Source organism: Lepus europaeus, chromosome 17 (assembly GCF_033115175.1).
Source record: "Lepus europaeus isolate LE1 chromosome 17, mLepTim1.pri, whole genome shotgun sequence".
NCBI classification, from domain to species: domain Eukaryota; kingdom Metazoa; phylum Chordata; class Mammalia; order Lagomorpha; family Leporidae; genus Lepus; species Lepus europaeus.
In genome coordinates, this window is record NC_084843.1 from 14,782,719 (window position 1) to 14,805,309 (window position 22,591).

General features: G+C 36.8%; 1 protein-coding gene across 4 annotated transcripts in view; it reads right to left on the bottom strand.

The window, feature by feature from the left end:
* ATRNL1 (attractin like 1) overlaps window positions 1-22,591 on the bottom strand; it is a 792,651-nt gene that overhangs the window by 601,403 nt on the left and 168,657 nt on the right. For 3 of the 4 annotated variants that reach the window (XM_062214395.1, XM_062214397.1, XM_062214398.1), the window contains exons 11-13: window positions 8,596-8,680; window positions 6,945-7,153; window positions 5,477-5,595 (exon numbers count right to left, since the gene is read on the bottom strand). In XM_062214395.1, coding sequence (XP_062070379.1) covers window positions 5,477-5,595; window positions 6,945-7,153; window positions 8,596-8,680 — 413 coding nt within the window. Of the gene's footprint in view, window positions 1-5,476; window positions 5,596-6,944; window positions 7,154-8,594; window positions 8,681-22,591 lie in introns of those variants that run through there. The other variant, XM_062214399.1, reaches the window with a different exon arrangement.

Sequence of the window (22,591 nt, forward strand, 5' to 3'; positions counted from 1 at the left end):
GTAGATACTGAATTATGAGTGCCATGGGGCACCAAATTATTATGAGTTACGACCTTCCCATCATGCACTGGATGAAGCTACCTGACCCAGCAAGTCCTAGAATTGAGCATGTACAGTAGCACTCCATCATCAAATGGAAATGGTATCTATGTGATTAGGTTCCAGCAGGTCCTGCGGGTAACAAGTAAGTTACATGAAAAAGTAGCCAAATGTCTACAGTTTTCACTCCTGCCATACAGCATTTCACCCTCCCAGTTTCATGGAGAATTCATTATGATCACTTTACAAAGGAAAAGATGATTCTATGGACATAGGCTTGGCCTATAAGTTAAGACACCATTTGGGATGCTCACGTCCCTTACTAGAGTGACTGGGTTCAAGTCTTGGTTCTGCTCCTGATTCTAGCTTCCTGCTAATACATACCTTGGGAAGCAGAAGATAATGGCTCAAGTACTTGGGTCACCACCACACATGTGGAGATCCAGACTGAATTCCTGGCTCCTGGCTTCAGCCTGGCCCAGGCCTAGCCACTGAAGTTAATTTGGGGAATGAACTAGTGGATGGGAGATTCCATTCCATTTTCTCTCTTTCTCTCTCTCTCTCTCTCTCTCTCTCTCTCTCTCTCTCTCTTTCTCTCCCCCTCTCTCTCTCTCTTTATCCTTCTCTTTCTCTCCACCCCTCCCAACTTCCTCCCCCCCCACACCTCTCTTTCAAATAAAATAAATAAACACGTGAAAGTTTTTTAAACAGAAAAAAAAAACCTGATTTATAGTCTGTTCTGTACCAGACCTCACCACAAATGGGTAGCTAATAACACTATTAGGTTACCCTTAGGACAGTGGGGAAGGAAATCCTCCGGTGGGCAGAAGTTTGATTAGTATACCTGGTTGTTCACTTTACTTGGAAGGAGAAATGATCAGATGTGCAATTAGATAAAAATTTATGGGCAGAGTCCAAAGGTTTGGCTGGACAGGCAGGGACTTGTATGAACCATGACTGGAAAATTGGTGATTAGGAAATATGGGGAAGAACTATGTGGAGAAACGTCTCTGAATTGGCAAAAAACAAAAAGTGAAGATACTTGTGTCCTATGTAAATGCTCACCAGAAGAAGGCATCAGCGATAGAGGAATTTTAATAATCAAGTATGCCCAATTCTGTAGATACCTGTCAGCTTCTCTCCCCAAACTACCATCGGCTCATGGTCAAAGTAGCCATGGTACCAGGAATGGAGTTATACATAGACTCAGCACAATTGACTTGCACTCACTAAGGTTAACCTGACTATGGCCAATGCTGAGTAACCATTCTGCTAGCAGAAGAAATCAGTACCAAACTCCCAATACAGCACGATTCTCCTGGATTATCTGACACCTACCTGATAGCAGGTTGATTACACTGAACAGCTGCCATCATGGAAGGAGTAGCATTTTGTTCTTATGGCAGACACACTTACTCTAGCTCCAGATTCTCTTTCCCTGGATGCAGTACTTCTACTATCAGCAGACCTACAAAATGCCTTATCCACCATCTGACCAAGGAACACCCTTCAACCAAATGAAGGCTGGCAGTAGATCATGCCCACAATTTACTGTTCCCATCATGTTCCCCACAATCCTAAAGCAGGTAGGTTGACAAAACAGTGGAATGATCTTGTGAAGATTCAGTTACAGTATCAGCTAGTTCTGGCAAAGTTTTCTAGAAGGCGATATATCTATGGTTTGAATCAGTATCTAATAGAGATGATACTCAACTTACAATAGAGTTATATCCCCCCAAAAAAGTCATGAGCTCAAAATATCATTAAGTCAAAAATGTGCTTAATGTACGAAAAATGCTGAACATCATAGTTTAGCATCAGAGTATTAGTTGTTCACCCTCATAATCATGTGTCGGACTGGGACCTGTGGTTCACTGCTACTCCCTAGCAACTCAAAAAAGTATCCTATCTCAGCACTAGGCCAGGAAAAGATCAAAATCAAAAATGTAAAGTATATTTTCTACTGAATGCGTATTACTTTGGCATTGTTTTAAAGTGAAAAAAATTGCAAGTCAAACCATCCTAAGTCTGGGACCAACTGTATATGATATCATTCTATCATAGCCAGGATTGATGGGTTCAAAAATCAAGGAGCAGAAATAGGAGTGGCATCAGTTGCTAAAAACTCTATTGATCCATTAGAAAACTTTGTCTTCCTGTCACTGTGACCTCATGCTCTGCTAGCCTAGATTCTTAGCTCTAGAAGGAAGAATGCTTCTCTACCAGAAAACACAACAATGATTCTCCTGAACTGGATACTAAGACTGCCACTTGGGCTAATGCTGTGGCATAGCAGGTAAAGCCGCCGCCACCTGCAGTGCCGGCATCCCATATGGGCACCAGTTCGAGTCCCAGCTGCTCCACTTCTGATCCAGCTCTCTGCTATGGCCTGGGAAAGCAGTAGAAGATGGCCCAAATCCTTGGGCCCCTGAACCCACGTGGGAGACCCAGAAGAGTCCTGGATCCTGGCTTCGGATTGGCGCAGCTTCACTGCAGCCATTTGGGGAATGAACCAGCAGATAGAAGACCTCTCTCTCTCTCTGCCTCTCCTTCTCTCTTTGTGTAACTCTGAATTTCAAATAAATAAATAAATCTTTTAAAAATTAAAAAAAAAGACTGCCACTCGGCCATTTGAGCTACTCATGCCTCTAAATCAACAAGCAAAGAAGGAAATTATTGTGATATCTGGAGTGACTAATCCCGACTCTCAAGGGAAAAATGGACTGCTACTGTGTAACAAACATAAAAAACAGACATGTTTGAAATACAGGAGATCACTTTGGGCATCTCTTGCTATTACCATGCCCAGTGATTAACATAAACAGAAACTATAACAGCCCAATCCAGCCAGGACTATTACTGCCCCCAGATCTTTCAGAATAAAGGTACAAACCACCCCAGTAGATAAAGAACCACAAGCAACTAAAGTGATCACTGAAGGCAGAGGGAACATAGTAAAGCCCAGCTACAGGAGCTAGCATTGTGTTGCAGCAGGTAAGCCATGGCCTGCAACACCAGCAACCCATATGAGCACAAGTTGATCTACCAGCTGCTCCACTTCTGATCCACCTGCCTGCTAAGGTGACTGGAAAGGCAGAGGAAATTGGCCTAAGTATGTAAGCCCCTGACACTCAAATGGGAGACCTGGATGGAAGTCTGGGCTCTTAGCTTTGGCCTGGCCCACCCTTGGCTATTGCATGACCATCTGTGGAGTAAACCAGCAGATGGAAGACCCCTCTCTCTCTCTGTGTGTCTCCCCCTCTCTCTTTGGAACTATGCCTTTCAAATAAATAAATTATAAAAAAAGACTGGTTTCAATCATATGACCAGTTACATGTGTGGGTCATATCTTTGTTTACTTACCCTTTTTCTTTCTTATAACTTTATCATGTATCATAAGATGAACTGATTTTATATCAGGATTAAAGTATTATTACCTTCACATCATGGTACTTAAGTTATAAGATATTAGGACAGGAGTAAGCAATCCATCTCAAGGACTTTTCCTTCTTTTCTGGAGAAGGGGTTAGTGAGTGTGTTCTCAGTTGCACACAGGATAGCTATGTCACATTAGGTGGAATTATAATCCTGTTATTATTTTTACTTGGTGATTAAGTATGGTTTACAGAGATGTGTATATGTGCTAAGTTGGCAAGAGGTGGGCTTGTGATGATCAATTTTATGTGTTGATTCAATTAGGACATCAGGTACCCAGATATGTAGCTAGGCATTATTTCTGGATGTTTTTTAAGGATAAGATTAGCTATGAATCAGTAGACTGACTAAAGCAGAATGCCCTCTCCAATATGCATAGGCACATCTAATTCTTTAAGGGTTTAAAAGATTAAAAAGATAAAGAAAGGGAGAATTTTCTCTCTACCTAACTGCTGACCTGAAACACTGACCTCTTCCATCAATGTTGCTGGCTCTCAGGCCTCCACACTCGGACTAGGATTTAGAACACCAGCTTTCCCGGATGTTCAATTCACAGATGGAAGATCACAAGACTTCTCAGCCACTGAAATCATGTAAGGCAATTCCTGTGAGAAGTCTCTTTACACACACACACATACACACACACACATATATAAACATATATGCACACATTCATGCACACACATTTCCTGTTGATTCTGTTTCACTAATACGTCCCTATTCTCCTACCTTATATTATTTAATTTCTACTTCTAGATGAATATTGATGCAAGTCTAAAATATAGTTTAGATTTTCAAAGTATACTCATGTCATAGGAATAAAATAAATAAGACAAAATGTAAGTACACTTTATTATTAAAACAACTAATAGCAATAAAAACTATGTCAGCAGAATATGTATGAAAGCAAAATTGTTAATATAATGAATTAATGAAAAAACAAATTTTCTTCCATTTTAGGTTTTGAATATCATTTTAGAATAGAATCATAAAATTAAGTATTTTGAAAAAATTATTTGTAACTAGAGATAATTTTAGGTGATAAAAACTTTTTACTTAGTTTCAAATTGCCTTGTCATAACCTCCGCCTACTATTCTGAAAAACAAGTAGATACTTTTGTTAATTACTAGAAATTTGGAAGAAAAGGAATGTATACAATACTTAGTTAAAAGTCTGTGTGTTTACTATATAGTTTCATTTCAGCTATAGTTCAATAACAGAATCTTTAATCCTATAAATTACTGTTTTTAAAAACTTGCCTTTCAATTTGTTCTTCTAAAGAACATAGGATGTTTTGATGCTATCAATTTAGAAGCTTAAATGTCCTGCTCTTAATTCATTTTCATCTATCTTAAATATGAATTGTATGTTTTTAATAGTCTTTCTTCAACTGAAATAGAGCTTCAGCACTACTGACATTTTGAGTCAGATAATTATTTGCTCTGAAAAGGTTGTTCTAGCAGTATAGGATGTAAAGCAGCATCTCCGGCTTATACCTACTAGATGCCAGTGGCCACCCCAAAGTTATGATATTAAAAATGTTTCCATACATTCCAAAGGTTCCCTGCTAGCCAAAATTGCCTCCAGTCTAAAGGCAAACAAAAAGGAAATCACCAGCATCAACACTTTAGGTTAAATTTAAACACAAAGTATGTAAACAAAACACTAGGCCCACATCACTATCAACGCAGTCTGACAGGAATCCCATGGAAATAATTTTAATACCTATCTATAGAATCCTATTTACACTGGTATGGAAAACTGCATTTAGGTTATAGTCTTTTTTTAAAATCGCTTTTGAAAAGCTTTTCCCAGGTTCATCAATGAAAAGAAATTAATAGATCCAAAACAGAATTAGGTGCCAAGAAGTAAATGATTCTCCACATATTTTCTAAAAGTATTAATGTATATAATGCTTTTTGTACAATACTATTAAATAGTAAGATAATATTTATAAAGCTGCAGTGTTAACTATATCAACATTCACCAACAAATACTAACCATACTGCAGTTGCTGTTTGCTGAAATGCACTTCTTGTCATCACACCACTGGCACCCATTTGTGTTGGCTGTACAGCTGGCACAATCTGCGTATCTGTAACATCTGTCATCAGAAGCAGCTGTAATGCACATGGGAAACAGAACACATCAAGACAAAAAAGAAAATGGCACACTCCTTAATCAACACATATGTAACATCTATTTAGGGGTCACTAGGACAGTTTTTAACTAAAGGAATGACCTTTAATATCAAAATAAGTTCTCCAGCATGAAGTAAACCTTATAGTTTAATTCTATCTACAAGACTTAGACGCCTTCTACCCCCATCTTACATATTCCGTTCACTAGGATCCAATAGCATTTTAAATTTCCATATTTTGGAAGGGAAAAAAACTTACAGGTATATCATGTAACAAAGTGCATTATTACATAAACAAAAGAAATCATAACAAATACTATCACATCACTTTTATAATAGACACATATGGGTTAATATAGACCAACAAAATTTGCAAATATATTTGTGAATTCCATCACCAAAAATGAGTAAAAGTGCTTACCCATTGAAAGAAAACTGAAAAATTTTGATACGAACAATAAATAAATACTAATAATTTTTCTTGAGTCTAATTTACTTATTCAGTATTTTATAAGCCAAATATCATATGTTTTCCCTGATCTGTGGTAACTAACAGAGTATAAAAAATGTAATATATATGAGCAAAAATGACATTTTGAGATTTGATTATTATTTACAGCCCTTGTCTCCACTGTTGAGGAACAATGTTTTTTTTTTTTTCTCTTGCTATTTGTTGAATTATTTACTTAGTGGAGGGTTAAGCTTATGATTATAAAAATAAACTGAAAGTATGTCATTGTAAAAATTAAAAGAAATGAAAGGAAGGCAGAGGGTGGGTAGGAATATGGGTGGGAGGGATATTAAGGAGGGAAGTATCACTATGCTCCTAAATCTGTATATATGAAATACAGGAAATGTGTTCACCTTATATAAATAAAAAAAGAATATAAATTAGAACAATGGTGATCAAATTCAAAAAAAAAGTTTGAATTTTATGGTGTACTTTGGCAATAATTCAGGAAGAAAAATAATACCAAATGCAGAATAAATTACTTCATGTTCTTTTTTGAAGCATATAGAATTTCTTAGGAATAATATATTTGAAAGCATTTTTAACTTATACTACAAAATAATATATATATATATATATATCCATGCTACATATAAAATGGTGTTACGCAACGTATATAAATTTCAAAAACAAAACAACTAATAGAGATATTAAATTATTAATCATTAAATTCAAACATTAGAATTCCTAATTAGAGAGTTATGAACTGTTCATTTCTGAAAGCTACCAAGGTAATTCTAACAAGCAGAATGCATTAATACTTCTAGCCAAATAAAGAAACTTTTGCCAAAAAAAGGGAAAAAAGAAAAACAAAGTACCTATTTTAGGAGGGCATTTTGCTCTAAGAATATTATTAGTATTTCCAGATTCCCAAGATTCACAATGATTTTTATTCCAAACGCATTTTATTCCTGGACCAGCATTTTTACAAAGTTCTTCATCTCTGAAAGCCTTGCAATTTGGAGGCTTGTAAACAAGGATATCGCTAAGGAGTACACTAGAAAATCCCCCAAAAACATACATGGACCTATTAAAAACAAAACAAAAATAGTGAAGAAACAATATTAAAAGTCTATCTAATGAATTAACTTTAAAAACTAAACAGAGATTGAAGTATATATTTAACATTTTTAAATACTTCTGTCAGTATTGTTCTTCAAAGTCATAATTCTAACATACAATATGATATGATAACACCAGGTGAATGACTATGCCAAATATTCTAGAAATATTTGGCATGTGTAAGGAAACATTAAGTCTTCAAAACATCTGTTTATTGTTAATGCAATAAAAAAGATACATGGATTACGTACATTACTTTGATCATGAAGAAAACCAATGTTTAAATAAGGTAGGCAGTCATTTTTAAAGAAATAGATTATAGCTATGCCTAGACACGATATACTTTAGAATATCTGGAATTGTAAAGTTTGAATACAGATAAGAATTTAGAAGTTAAACAAAAGGTTCTTCTCATATTATTTTTTCTTTTTCAAAATTTCTAATTGGAAAGAGAAGCCTAGACAATACTTACAATACTAACCAATGTCAAAACAGCTTGACATGGCCTCAGTAAGAGCATAATTTTTTCTAGTCATTTGTTAATAAATGGAAATATCTGAAAAATGCTTTATGAATATGTTTTATTATTTAAAAAGCAAAAAAAACCACATAATTTTCAATGGAAGGCTACTTTTTATATTTCACACTGAATTTCATTTACTTTTGAAATTGATTTATTTTAAAGGCTAATTGATCAGTTACACATTTTCACTGTAGTTAACACATCATTTTGTGAGAACACTGAAGAATTTTTACATAATCAGGATGAGGTAGTAATAATATAAATTTATAAATCATTGTGCAGTACAAATTTTAAGCTAATGAATGAACTCACGTATTTGTTACCATTGCCTGAGTCCAAATTAACAAATTTTTGCTATAGAAACAGAAATATTATATCAACTTAAAGAAGGGTGGTAACTTAATGATGACTGGGTTCAATATACCAGTGAAAATAAAAGTCCAGACAGCTAAAGAGACTTGTCAAAAATTATATTTATTTAATGACAGAACTAATAATCTAATTTTTCTCACTTTCTTAGTTCTCCTTGAGAGAAACATGACATTAGACTATCTATGGTTATCCTTCAGTCTTTTTAAAGGAAGAATCATCCCTTATCTGATCTCTGAAATGTACAGAATTCAATAGGATCTGAAATTTTACTTTAGCACCTTTCCTTTGACTACCCTCCTACTCCTTAAATATATTTAAACAAACAAACAAACAAACAAAAAAGAAGGAAGGAAGGATATGGTCAACAAACCAAAACCAGGTAGACTAAGGATATATGAAACTCAATTCCACTAAGTATCAATGAAAGTTTTCAAAACAAATAACAGAATATGTAATTGTGCCAAGGACTGATATCCTTCACTCTCCAAAAATTCAAAATGTGTTTATTTTACCCATTAATGACTACTGCAGAGTGTCCAAATCTGTTGACATCTCTATGAAGATTTGGTTTCGGTAATATTTTCCATTCATCACAAGCTAGAAAACAGAAAAATAAATAAAATAAAATAATAAATTGAGACAAATAAAATGAAAAAATCAATGGCCAAAATATATAACACATAAAATGACGAAGCAAAAAAATAGTCTTTCATTAATTTTCCCACTACCTACAATTTAGTGTCATTAATCAATTACACTGTTCCTTAAGTAAAAATAATTTTTGCTTAAAATTCCCACAAATAATTTTAAGCATTTATGAGAATAAAGGAAGTGAGAGGAATACAATTAAGTGTACTTTATATTGGAAGATAATTTCAATGACATAGCTTCAGGTAAACAAACCAAGGTTCACATAGTAAAACTCATGAATATCAATAAAGGGAATACCTATAAGAAATCTAAATTTTAAATCACATACTACACGTATGTATACAAAAGTAAATTGTACTTATAATAATCACTGAAAGAACAGTTGAAATTATAAGAATAAAACATTCAAGTCACTTTAAAAATTTGTTATTTCAAAAGGATAGCATTTATTTTAGGTAAAGGGGAATCATTTTGAGACAAACCTAGATAAAAAGTAAAAAACATGAATAATCCATGAACTGTATAAAGAAGAATGGTTAATAAAAAGGAATATCACCTCAATATAACCTCAAAATTGACATGTATACTAACTTAAATTTTCAGTTTCCAAATAGTTCAGAATTTAGTAGCTAGGGAATCTCAGGACAGTATCTGACATTTTAGTACTTAGATTTGCCATATCTTAATAAATGTCTTGGTACTTAATAAAATCAGATAGGTTTAAAAAGGTGTGAGTTTTTTTTTAAAGATTTATTTATCTATTTGAAAGGCAGAGTTACAGAGGGCGGAAGAGAGACAGAGAGATCTTCCATCCGCCGGTTCACTCCCCAGATGGCCACAATGGCTATAGCTGGGCCAGGCCAAAGTTAGGAGCCAGAAGCTACATCTGGAGCTCTCACCTTGGTGGCAGGAGCCCAAATACTTGGGCCTTATTCCACTGCTTTAGGCAGGCTGTTAGCAGGGAAATGGACTGGAAGTGGAGCAGCCAGGACATGAACCAGAGCCCATATGGGATGCTAGTGATGCAGGTGGCAGCTTTACCCACTGTATCATAATGCCGGCCAATAAAAAGCTTTCTAAAGATAAATTTTAAGGTAGTATAGATGCCTTTGTAGAACAAAAAAACCTAAAAGAAAGGATTTTGGAATGTTTTCAGCATAAATAAAGGATAAATGATTGAAGAGTTAGATACATTCACCCTAATTTCAACATTATACACTGTATATATGTATCAAAATATTACATGATTCCATATAAAATGAAAATTATATGTATCAGTTAAATTTTAAAGATTAAAAAAGAGAATCTAAAATGGATACTTGTAAAACAAAGATATATTGAATTACTCATTTTCTTATTGAAGCAAAATACGAAACACTAATACTGAAAGAAATTGGGTTTTATTTAATAATCTTACTAGTGAAGATTGAAGGAATTGCAAAAATCAAATTTAGAGTTTAAAAAATGAAGCTGGAAGTTTGAGAATAATAAAATACTTCTTGATTTGTATTTCCCAAAGTGTACTCCAAAGACACATATTCCACCCCCCAATTATATTCCTTAATTTATATAATCTCTCTCTTTAGTTCATAAATGAGTATAAAGGTACAGAAATCTAACACATTTATTTAACCCAGGGTTCACCCAATGTTCTGGCTATAGAAGTTTTTCATAGAACATCTATTAACATTCCTAAAAATCAACGTTCTGAAGTTCCCATTTTAGGATGAAGGTAGTCTGCCAATTTTACATGTCAGAATTAATTTAAGACATGTAGCACAATAAAAATTCCAAAATATTTTTGTCTACATTCGTTACATGGTTTTTGTAACAATCCAGTTAAGTAGGGTGAGTGTTTGTCCTAGGGCTTAAGATGCTTGTCAAAACTACAGCATCCTATATGGGAATACCTGGATTCAAGTCCTAGCTCTGCTCCCAATACCAGCATTCTCAGGAGGCAGCCGGTTATGGCTCAAGTGGCTAAGTTACTGCCACTCATCTGGGAAACCCAGATTGTGTTCCCAGCTCCTAGTTTTGGCCTGGTCAAATCCCTGCCACTGCAGGCAACTGAGGGGTGAACCAGTGGAAGAAAGTTCTCTATTTTTTTTTTAATTTTTAAAATTTTATTAATATAAAAACAGATTTCATGTATTTCAGAGGTACAATTCTAAGATAACCATACTTCCCTCCCCTGGCAACCCCCCTCCTTGTTTCCTTTCTTTTTAAAATTTTAACAAAAACATAATTTCAATCCATTCTATAATCATAGGCTTAATGCACCACTAACTATAATATTCAACAAGTAAAAAGTCGCTGCCTCTTATATAAATTAAGTGAAACTCATTCAAAAACAAACAAAAAGAAAAAATAAGAAACAAGCCTATTTGAGCAGTATTACCGTATATTAGATATGAAGACTTATACCTAAAAGAAGTTAAACAACCTGTGCAATGGCCTCTTCATTACCTTTATTTTTCCATAATTTAGGTTTATAAATGTTTGATAACATAGAAGTATCATAATAGGATTTTGAAAGATTAGTCCTATTTGGGAACAGGAGGAGACTTATAAAGAACACAGGCTCTTGAAATGAAGAGGGGGAAATAGTAGGATCTCCTTCTGATCCAGCATGCAACAGCGAGCCTGGGAAAGCAGCAGCAGATGATCTCTACACTTAGGTCTCTGCTACCTAAATGGGAGACCCAGATAGAGCTCCTGGCTCCTGGCTTTGGCCTGGCCCAAATCTGGCTGTCACAATCAATTGGAGAGGGAGCCAGCAGATGGAAGATCTCTTTATCTTACCCTCTCTTTGACGCACTGCTTTTCAAACAAATAAATAATCTTTAAAAAGAAGAAAGAAAAGAAAATGAAAGGTATGGGAATGTTTAAAAAGTCAGCTAATGAATTAAGGTAATTAAATTTCAGTTATTCCACCCAAGCCCAATACTCCCTCCCCGCCCCTCTCGCTCTCTCCATGGCCACTGATTGTGCATTAATTATAATTATTCCAATAAAAGAATTACATATACCATGCTTTAAGTAAATTCAAAAGTAAGTCAGATAAGAGTAGAACTTCCCTCTTTCTGTATCTGTTCTTCTCCCTCTGTAACTCTGAATTAAATTGTTTTTCTAAAAAAGGGCTAGTATTGGGACACAGCAGATTAAGCTTCTGCCTGTGATGCCTGCATCCTACACAAGCACAGGTTCAAGTCTTAGGTGCTCTGCTTCCCATCCAGCTCCTGGTTAATGTGCCTGTGAAGACAGTGGAAGATGGCTCATGTGCTTGGCTCCTGCCACCCACATCACAGACCCAGATGGAGTTCTGGGCTCCTGGCTTCATCCTGGCCCAGTTCTAGCTGTTGTGGCCATTTGAGGAATGAACAAATGGATAGAAGATTTTTACTCTCCTCTCCACTTCTCCTCTTACCTCCCCTACCTTCCTCTCTAATCTTCTCTTTCTCTCCCACCTTTCCACCCACCTTGCCTCTCCCTCTCCCTAACACTGCCTTTCAAATAAATAAATAAATAAATAAATCTGCAAAAAAAAAAGAAAGAAAAATAATAATAATGAAAGAGTAGAACTTCCAGAAAGCAATTTTTTTACCTAAAGTCTCCAAAGGGGAAGAATCCTTAAAGAAACTGTCTAGAGTGCAAAAAAGACAGTGACCCAGCAACTCAAAACTACATAGAGCTAAAAAATAATTTGGACAAGCATCCAATACAAGCCAGGTAAAAAGAGGGATGGAAAGCAGGTGAAAAATGCAAGATAAAAGAATCTAAGAGTTGTGGTGGAATGAGTAGGACACATCAAGATGGCGCTAGCGAGCCAGCAGGATGTGAGCTCAGCTGCAGAGAAAATGGCCACGGAACCCACCTGGCAGGGGAGTCTACTTAGCAACAGGCAGTGACTGCCTACAGTATGGCCCTCCCTCTGACCGGATTGGCTGCCTCAGCTATATAAGCACAGGTACTTCCTGAAATAAACCAGTCTGCAGGCTGCTTGCCTCTAGCCCGCTTTCACCTGACTCCCGGTGTCTATGTCGTGACTCTTCGCCATCTTACCCCCAACCACCACAGGAGAACCCAAATGATACAAGAGTTAATACAGGGAAAGAAACTAAGAGAATAAAAAATAAGCATTAACTAAAACTTGGGCTTTTTGAAGACCTCTTCCAACTCTATAAGCCACTCTCTTTTAGGTGAATGATAAATTATCTAAAGAATGGCATTATAAACGTGTGTGTGTGTGTGTGTGTATCACTAGCCAGAAGTTTTAATCTTTTACCTTTTTTTCCTTTTGTGTGAATGCAGTCAACATTTATTTATTTATTTATTTACTATTTAAAAGGATAGGGGGGTGAAAGGGGAGGGGAAGCGAGAATCTTCCATCTGCTGGTTCACTTCCCACATGCCAGCAACAGTCATGGCTGGGCCAGGCTGAAGCCAGGAGCCGGGAAAGCTATCTATGAATCCCATGTGGGTAGCAGGGACCCAGGGACCCAAGCCCACTATAGCGGACACCAACAGGAAGCTGGGATCTAGAAAGCAGACAGGACTCAAATCCAAGCACTTTGATAAGGGATGCGGAAATCCGAAGCAGCATTTCCGCCACTATATCAAATGCCCACTCCAGAGGCATTTTTTCTAAAAAGCAGATCTTATACTCTCACTGTCTTGATTAAAATTCTTTAAGAGCTCCCTGTAATTCTCAGTGTATCCTCCTACTTCTTTATGTCTCTTTCTGTGGTTTTTTTTTAAAAGAACTTTTACAGATATGACAAAAATTCCCTGTGCACTCCCACCTAACAATTCAAGTTTCATTTTTTCCTTTCTTCTTTGGAAGCAACCACTACCCCATATTTGCTCATGAATGTTTCTATATTTATGATATATACATGTTTATAAGTTGCAGCATTTTATTCTATAAATGGTGTGATACCATATGGAACATTCTGTGACTAGTTTATTTTGTGCTACATACTGGGTGCTTCTATTTTTTTAATATTTTAACTATTAAATACAGATGCTCCTCAACTTATAAATTTAAAATACCATTAGTAAAAAACACATTTACCCTTCTGAACATTACAGCTTAGCAACACTGTATACCATGTATGTTGGCTGCCTAACCTTGGGGTTGTGTAGCTGATTGGGAGCCACGGCTCACTCCCACTGTCAAGCACTATGAGAGGATGCGCTACACATACCACTAGTTCAAGAAAAGACACAGTTGACATTTGAAATACGAGTTCTACTTTGGCATTATAAGAAGCTGAAAACCTGTAAGTAGAACCATTTTGAGTTGGGGATTATTTGCGTATAGTTCAGTGACACATTCCTCTTATGTGACCATCATCACCATCATCTACCTCTAAAACATCTTTATCTTACAAAGTTAAAGTTCTGTGCCAATTAAAGAGAATAAATTCCCATTCTCCCATACCCCCAGTCCCCAGCAACCGTCACTCAATTTTCTGTATCTATCATTTCAATTTCTCTAAGTACCTCCTCTGAGTATAATCATACAGTATTTGCCCTTTTATGACTCACTGACTTCCCTGAGCATGTCTTCAAGGTTCACAAGGCCTATTCATGGTGTAGCATGTGTCAGAATAGCCTTCTTTTCCTGTCCACTATACACATACACACACACATACACACATACACACACATACACACAGAGAGAGAGAGAAAGAGAGGGAAAAACTCATACTATATGTACTTAGAAAATTTGTGGGAAGGAAAATGAAATTAAAAGATTATTTCAGTGCAGAAGTTTTTAAATCATATAAATGAGAGGTATTCAAAGAGTTTGAGGGAGATGAATATTATGAAAGCATGATACATGGATTCAAAGTATTTTTGTACCAAAATAAACTTTTAATTCCATTCTTCCAAATGTATTGAAGCCCACTTATACATATCACATATTGTTTATATACTCATGTGGGTGATCCCATGAGACTGCCTGCACTGCCCATGCAGGAGCTTGAGAGAGCATGGCGCACCGTGCCTCCCGGGAGGGACCCCACAGCTTGGCTGCTGGCAGGCGGCAGAAGCCTGGGGCACATTTCCCCCAACCCCTGACAATCTGGTAAACTGCCTCTGGGTGTGGCCCAGGCCTACCTGGAAAGCTACTAGCTATGTGACCCTCAAGCTGATTGGAGAAGTACAGCAATGCCGACATCAGCTCTATCCTATAGAATTAGTGTTGCCCTGCCTACCTTTTGCCACCTTGCCTGCCCTTTAAAAGATGTGCGTGATGGTTAATAAAGCGAACATGTTCACCGAAACTTGTATCTGGTGCTTCTTTTCAAAGAGCGCCATCGTCCCTCCCATGCTGACAGCATACAGGCCTCGAGATGAGCCCGCATATTCATCCATTGAGAAACACCTGGGTGGATGTCTGCGTCTATCATTGGCTATTTTGAATAATGCTTTTATGAACATGAGTGGACAAATACACCTCCATGTCCCTGCTTTCAGTTCAAATTTGTGTATATGCAGAAACTAAACTGCTAGGTCATATGTTTAATTTTTTAAGGAATTTTCATACTGTTTTTCAATAATAGCTGTACCATTTTACATTCCCACCAGCAGTGCAGAAGGATTCCAATTTCTCTATAATTTTATTAATTTATTTTGGGTATTTTTGCTAAATAGTCATCCAAATGAGTGTGAAATAGTACCATGTGGTTTCAATTTGCATTTCCCTAATGACTAATAATATTTAGTATCATTTGATATTCTTATTGTATATTTGTATTATCTTGTTGGAAAATGTTAGTTCAACAACTTTTTAGATTTGTATATATGTACTAATTTGTGTTCACTTTATATCACAACGTTCAATTTTATAACTACATCAAATATTTATCAACTAAACTGCTAATGAACTACAGAAACTGCTAATGAACTATACTATACTAACTATACTATACTATACTATACAACTATACTAACTATATAACTGAACTAACTATACTATACAAAACACTATACTAAGTAAAAGAAGCCAGAAACAAAGAAAATATATTGCATAATTTCAGAAACTTCCAGAAATGGTAAATCTTTAGAGAGAAGAGCACATTGGTGGCTGTCGGGGGTTGAAAAGAAGAAGGAATAGGGAGTAACTACTTCATGTGTATGAGGTTTCCTTGTGGGGTGATGAAAATATTCTGGAACTGGATAATAGTATTGGTAGTAAAACATTATGAATATACTAAATGACATTAAATTATTCACAATAAAATGGCTGGTTTTATGTTTGTGAATTTTACCTCATTTTAAAAAAAGAAAGTTAAAGCCGGCGCCGTGGCTCAGTAGGCTAATCCTCCACCTTGTGGCGCCGGCACACCGGGTTCTAGTCCCGGTCGGGGCACCGATCCTGTCCTGGTTGCCCCTCTTCCAGGCCAGCTCTCTGCTGTGGCCAGGGAGTGCAGTGGAGGATGGCTCAAGTCCTTGGGCCCTGCACCCCATGGGAGACCAGGAGAAGCACCTGGCTGCTGCCATTGGAACAGCGCGGTGCGCCGGCCGCAGCATGCCTACCGCGGCGGCCATTGGAGGGTGAACCAACGGCAAAAAGGAAGACCTTTCTCTCTGTCTCCCTCTACTGTCCACTTTGCCTGTCAAAAAAACAAACAAACAAAAAAAGAAAGAAAGAAAGTTAAACAATTCAAACTAAACCTCTTATAGAAAAGGGGGAAAAAAGCTTGTCCAAGACGATGAAATAGTCTGTGAGATTTAACTGGTCCGATCACTCATCTACTGCTTATATCACAAAGCTAACAAGAATGAGCAAGGCTCAACTTGAAATCCTTTGTTTTGAGGATCTTCTTCATTTAGTGCATTTCTTCCTATTAATGTCATAAAGTACACAAACCCCTGCAGATGAGAAATATCACAGCACAGTAATAAAAATTTAATTATACATGAAAACAATAAATTTAAACAAATTATTATATACAGTTATATTTCTAGAAATTGTCTTTTTACAAATGTACTGGCAAGAAATGAAGGCTTTTTTAATAGGTTCAAGAAATACCTCCAATTACATTAAAAGTTTAAAAAGAATAACAACCAATATTTATGGCAGATATTGGTACTATTCAATAAATATTCCAGTTCTCTTCCTTAGGCAGGGGACAAATTGCATTCCCAAACTCCCTATAACTTGAAGTTGCCAATGAAATGCAAATGATTTTATTCCTTGTATTTCTGGATGGAAACATTTACCCATGATAGACAACACAGAAGTCCATATCCCCTGTCAGTCTGAATGCCTAAGCGATGACAATGGGCAAATTTGTCCCAACAACCAACACTAGATACAGAGTAAGAAATAAAATTGTATTTGGTACACACTGGGACTACTAAGGAAAAAGACTATTTTCCAAAGGATCTGTAAGATCTACACAGCATAAATTTAAAGGAGTTTGAGGAGAACAGATGGTACAGATTCCAAAAGCATTGTAATCAACAGGGCTGGAACCTTATAATCCAATTAGCAAGAGTTTATTGATTTGAAACTACTCTCCCAAGATACAGGCTTTACCTTTTGACAGAATGCCAAAAGATAGTATGAACTTACTATTAGGAGGACTCCTAGAAACATGGAAAACAGAAAAACAGAGTCCATGCTAAGTAAGTAAGACAAAGTTACAGAATTGCTATAATAAACAGTAATGTCAGGGAGTAAAAGTCTAGGAATATGAGCATGATGGAATGAATATGCCATGGAATACCAGAAAACCTAGCAAGTAATGTTATCTATGGAAAAAGCAGAGTGTCCGGCACCAGGGCAGGAGACAGACAGAGCCAAGCTGTCGTGAGCTCCAAGGGCAGCTGCACCTAGTGCCAAGAGCTGGAGGCCTTTGCTGAGCGGAGGCGGCACCTGTTCGAGAAGAAAACCCTGGGGCTCTTTAGAAGGTAGCTGAGAGTCCACGGTCAAGGGCAGTGAATGAGAGGGGCCGGCTGACCCTGCAGGGAGCCTGGCCCTTCCTCTTGGATGGAGCAGCTCTCTCAAGACTGAGCTGGGGGCCCACGCACACCAAAACCTTCCCCTGTTCCTGTCAGTGACACCAGAAGCCACCCTGCCAGCTGCCTGCTCAGCAAATTAAAAAAAAAAAAAAAAAGAGCAGAGTGTATGACATTTACTAAAACCATGAAGAATGTGATGACGGGTAAGGTACTAGAATCACTAAGAATCAGGCCAAAGCTGACGGTAATAGAAACTAGAACAGCACCAAGCTCAATGATGGAGACAATAGGAAAATAAAGGACAGCTGGTGACACTGGCCCAACAGAATCCAATCCTAGAGGAGGGCAATTATTTCAACAAGCAGCATGATCAAAAAACATCAGTCAAGGGGACTAACTTGTGGAAAATTAAAGACATGTCTAACACAACAACCCATTCCCTAGAAGCAAAATAGATGGCAAACCAACAAGTGGATCACCCAAATTATACTTGTATTATTAGAAGAAAACAAAGATGTATGATCAGCATACTGGTGGTAGATACTTCAATAAAAATTCACAATTCATTGCTCAATTTCTGGACGTGGGCCATTTCTTAATTTAGATATCCAGAGCTGCTAAATTTAAAATTTGGGGTCTAGGAAAAAGGACCCTGCAGTAACTCCACAAGTGTCTGTGATCTTATTTCCCCAGTTCTTCCTCAAAGTTAAACATAGTAATTTCATTGGGAAACAAGTCTAGGGGAAAGGGGAACATAAATATTTCAAGTACTGTCCAACAAAAGTCTGAGTTAACACTAGCAGCTTGAGACATTAAGTATTGTCATTGCCCTTCTGGGAAGCAGGAATATATGGCACAAGGAAATAAATGGCATCCTAGACAAGGTCAAGATCAAAACGAGTCCTCTGGGTAGGAACTGGAGAACATATTGTAAGTGAAATAAGTTAGGCACAGAACAATAAACACAGCATGTTCTCACTTATATGTAGAAACAAAAAAGTTGATCTCAAACAATTAGGGAATAAAATAGTGGTTTCCAGAGTCTGGGTAGGGTGTGGGAGAGGGAGGAACAGTTAAGTGATGGTTAATGGGTACAGGGGTATAGTTGGATAGGAGTAGTAACTTCTAATGTTCTATAGCACAGGATAACTACGGTTTACAACAATTGAGTATTTCCAAATAAATAGTTGATTCTGAATGTTCCCAACACAAAGAAATGATAAAGGCTTGAGATAATATATATGTTAATAACCCCACCTGATCATTACACATTGTATTGTAATTGAAATAACTACACACATATCGAAATGTCACATCATACTCCATAGACATACAATTACTACACGCCAATTAAAAATAAAAATATTTTTAATTTTCCACTGGCTCACAGACCCACTCAGTGATCATTTCAGATGTATAACTGAATAAACATACTTAGCAAACAGCACGACCGCAACCATACCTGGTCTTTGGTTATCACAGTGAAAGCCTCAAGAATTGCTGAACCCTCCTCCCCAGACAATATTATAAAATTGAAAATAACATTCCACTCCAGAGAGAATGGATGGCAAAAATTAATATCACCTTACACGACATAAAGGATGCCATAATAATAGACCCATTTAAATTAACAGTCTGGCCTTTGCAAACTAAACAAAGCCTGATGTGTCACCATCAAACAGTGGTCCAAATTGCAGGCACCATACAAGATATGTATCTTTGTCAGACAAGGCTAACAAGGACACTGATTGGCAAATGTGTTCTTTGCCAACCCTTTTGGAAAACAGGATCAAAACCAGTATGAATTCAAACAAAATGGCAAATAGTATACATTCATAATTTTGCCTCCACCATGTAAATGAATCAGGCCAAATAAACAGGGAATCCTAATGCGATAGAGACCTTGTTTAGACACAATCCCATGATTCAAAGGTGGAAGATAAAACCTACAAAGAGTCAGAGACCTTCATACTGGTATAATATTTAGGGGTCCAGTAGGCAATAACATTCTAGACATCTTACCAGAATTAAAATTACCAATTATTGCATCTTGCAACTCTCATTAAAAAGAAAGCAAACCATTTAGCAAGCATCTTTTTGGCTCAGAAAGCAGCATATATCACTGTTAGGAAGTTGACCCAGGCTAAATACTGAAAGACAAAAGGCTGCCAACTTTAACTCGATGCCAGAGCAGAAAATGACTCTGCTGTAGATACAGTATACACCACAAGCAGCCTGCAGCTAGGCCACATAATCCAGTAGATACTATTTACTATACTGGTGGTATCTCTGTTGGGAAACAGGCTTTGTGGAATTTATGGTAAGCCCCAATGAATGAATCACAATGCAGTCTCCATACACACATCAAAGGTCATGCCATCTGTAGTGGGAAACTATATACCTTTATCCTTATCATGCTGCTGGGCCCTACGAGAGACAAAGCATATATCCATAGGTAATAAAATGACCATATGTTCAGAGTTTTCTGTGAGTTCATTCAGTCACCAATAAGAACTAAGAAAGACACAAGATCAAGCATGAACAAGACCATAGGGCACAAGCAATGTGTACAACTAGGTAATCCAGACATCCTCCCTCAATGTTGCACCAACACCCTCTTCCTCCTATTACAGCTATGACCATTTGGGGAATCCTATGCCCAGATAACAATGGGAAGAAAGTATAAATATAACAACCTGATATTTGGGTACATATCAAATGTCTTAAAGCTCAATACTAAATCAATTTAATTTTTGTACATGTAGTCAGTTCTCATTCTCACCTTATAGTCTCTTATATTATTAAACTGTGTGACTGCAATCTATAATGATATCTCTTGCCAAGAAGAAAATATATTTCTGGAGTGCTCAAGTCACTAAAAACAGTTCATAAGCAGTTCAAGGACAAATTAAATGAAATTCCACGCAGTTACTGACATCATGAAAATTGACAAAAAGTCCATGCCATACCCACAGAAAAGGCACACAAGAAAAAGACTAAAGTAAAATATACTCTCCACAATAAAAATTTTTAAATGCTTTTAAAAGGTCTTCAATACTAATATACAATATCAGCTCAAGAAATTAGAGTTACTATTCTGTCAAATCCAAATTTCAGGAAACAATACTGGGCTGCCACAAGTATTTATTTATGAGGGGCCAAATAATAATATTAAGAACTTAAGCTAAATTCAAAGACTAGGGTTTTTTTTTTTTAAATCAGTGATACATAAAATAATTGAAATAGCAAATGTACTGGCATTAGTTAACTTTTCTGCAAATTCTCACGTTTTTCTATAAAAACAGCACCCATGATACTTTTAGGATACACTTTAAAAACTCCCTTAATATTCCACTTGAAATGTTAGTTCATGAGTCAGTCTTAATCGCACAGTTGAAATAAGATAGAAAGAACACACATATTGCATGTAATGCTCATATCAAGACAGATTTAAGGAACAGTTTCTATGAACCCTTTAAAACTCTTTAAGTAAAAAGTTAAATTTCTGGATGTTGTCAAAAAGCATTTTTCATCTACCCTTAAATAATGGTGCTTCACAAGTGTTTTGTTTCCCACCACCCACCCTAATTCGAATTTTCTTTTACTACTCTAAAATGTGCACACATTACTATGGGTTATCTCAATCATAGCCACAGCTTCTTTCAGGAATTTGTTCCCTGAAATTTATTCAATAAATATTTAATTCTTACTCTCTGCCAGGCAAACTAGGCATCACTATTTCATTTCAAATGATGTTTTAACATAATTTCCTGCTGGCTTCAGGAAATGGTCTTTACATAATAACTTCTATTTTGAAATTTCCTGGTAACTAATTAATGACAGTTGTTGAATGTCTAGAATAAGTCTTAACCAATCATACTTTATTGTACTTTTAAAACATTGTTGCATTATATTTTCTAATGTTTTACTTGAAATTTTTTCATTCTATATTCCCCAGCCTTTTCCCCTCTTCAACACCTTTCAAGTTTTATTCTTTCAGTGTATATTTTCTTCCAAGACTCTTTATTTCAACAGTTTTGCAATCAAAGCAATCTTCAAAATGCTTGTAAATTTGTTAAGCAAATCAGAAGTTCATTGTTCATTACTCATTTCTTTCTCATTTATTTTTATATTGAGTCACTGTTTTCTGATCAATTTGTGAGAGGATGGGCACGAAAAATTCAAGTACACACTAAAAATCTGATTAAATTTACTGATAAAAATATTTCTTGAGTATCTTATCACACTAACAAACATATTCTCACTTCCCAGCTCAAAGATCATTCAATGGATATATGTTTGGTGCAATGGTCAAAATGCTGCTTGGGACGCCCACATCCCATATGAGAATACCAGGGTTTGAGTCTCAATTCTGGCTATAATTCTAACTTCCTGCTAATAAAAATCCTGGGGGCAGAAGATTATAGCCCAAGTACATGAGTTATTGCCACCCACGTGCAAAATTGAGTTCCACGCTCCTGGCTTCAGCCTGGCTCAGTTCCAACTATTGTGGGCATTTAGGGGAGTAAATCAGCTAATGGAAGATCTCTCTCTCTCTCTCCCTCCCTCCCTCCCTCCCTGTCTGTCTCACTTCAAATGACATGAAAATAAACTAATTAAAAAAAAATTACTCTGGCCGGCTCACTTGGCTAATCCTCCGCCTGCGGCGCCGGCACCCAGGTTCTAGTCCTGGTTGGGGTGCCGGATACTGTCCCGGTTGCTCCTCGTCCTGTCCAGCTCTCTGCTGTGGCCTGGGAAGGCAGTGGAGGATGGCCCAAGTGCTTGGGCCCTGCACCCGCATGGGAGACCAGGAAGAAGCACCTGGCTCCTGGCTTTGGATCGGCTCAGCACGCCAGCCAAAACAGCCATTTGGGGGTT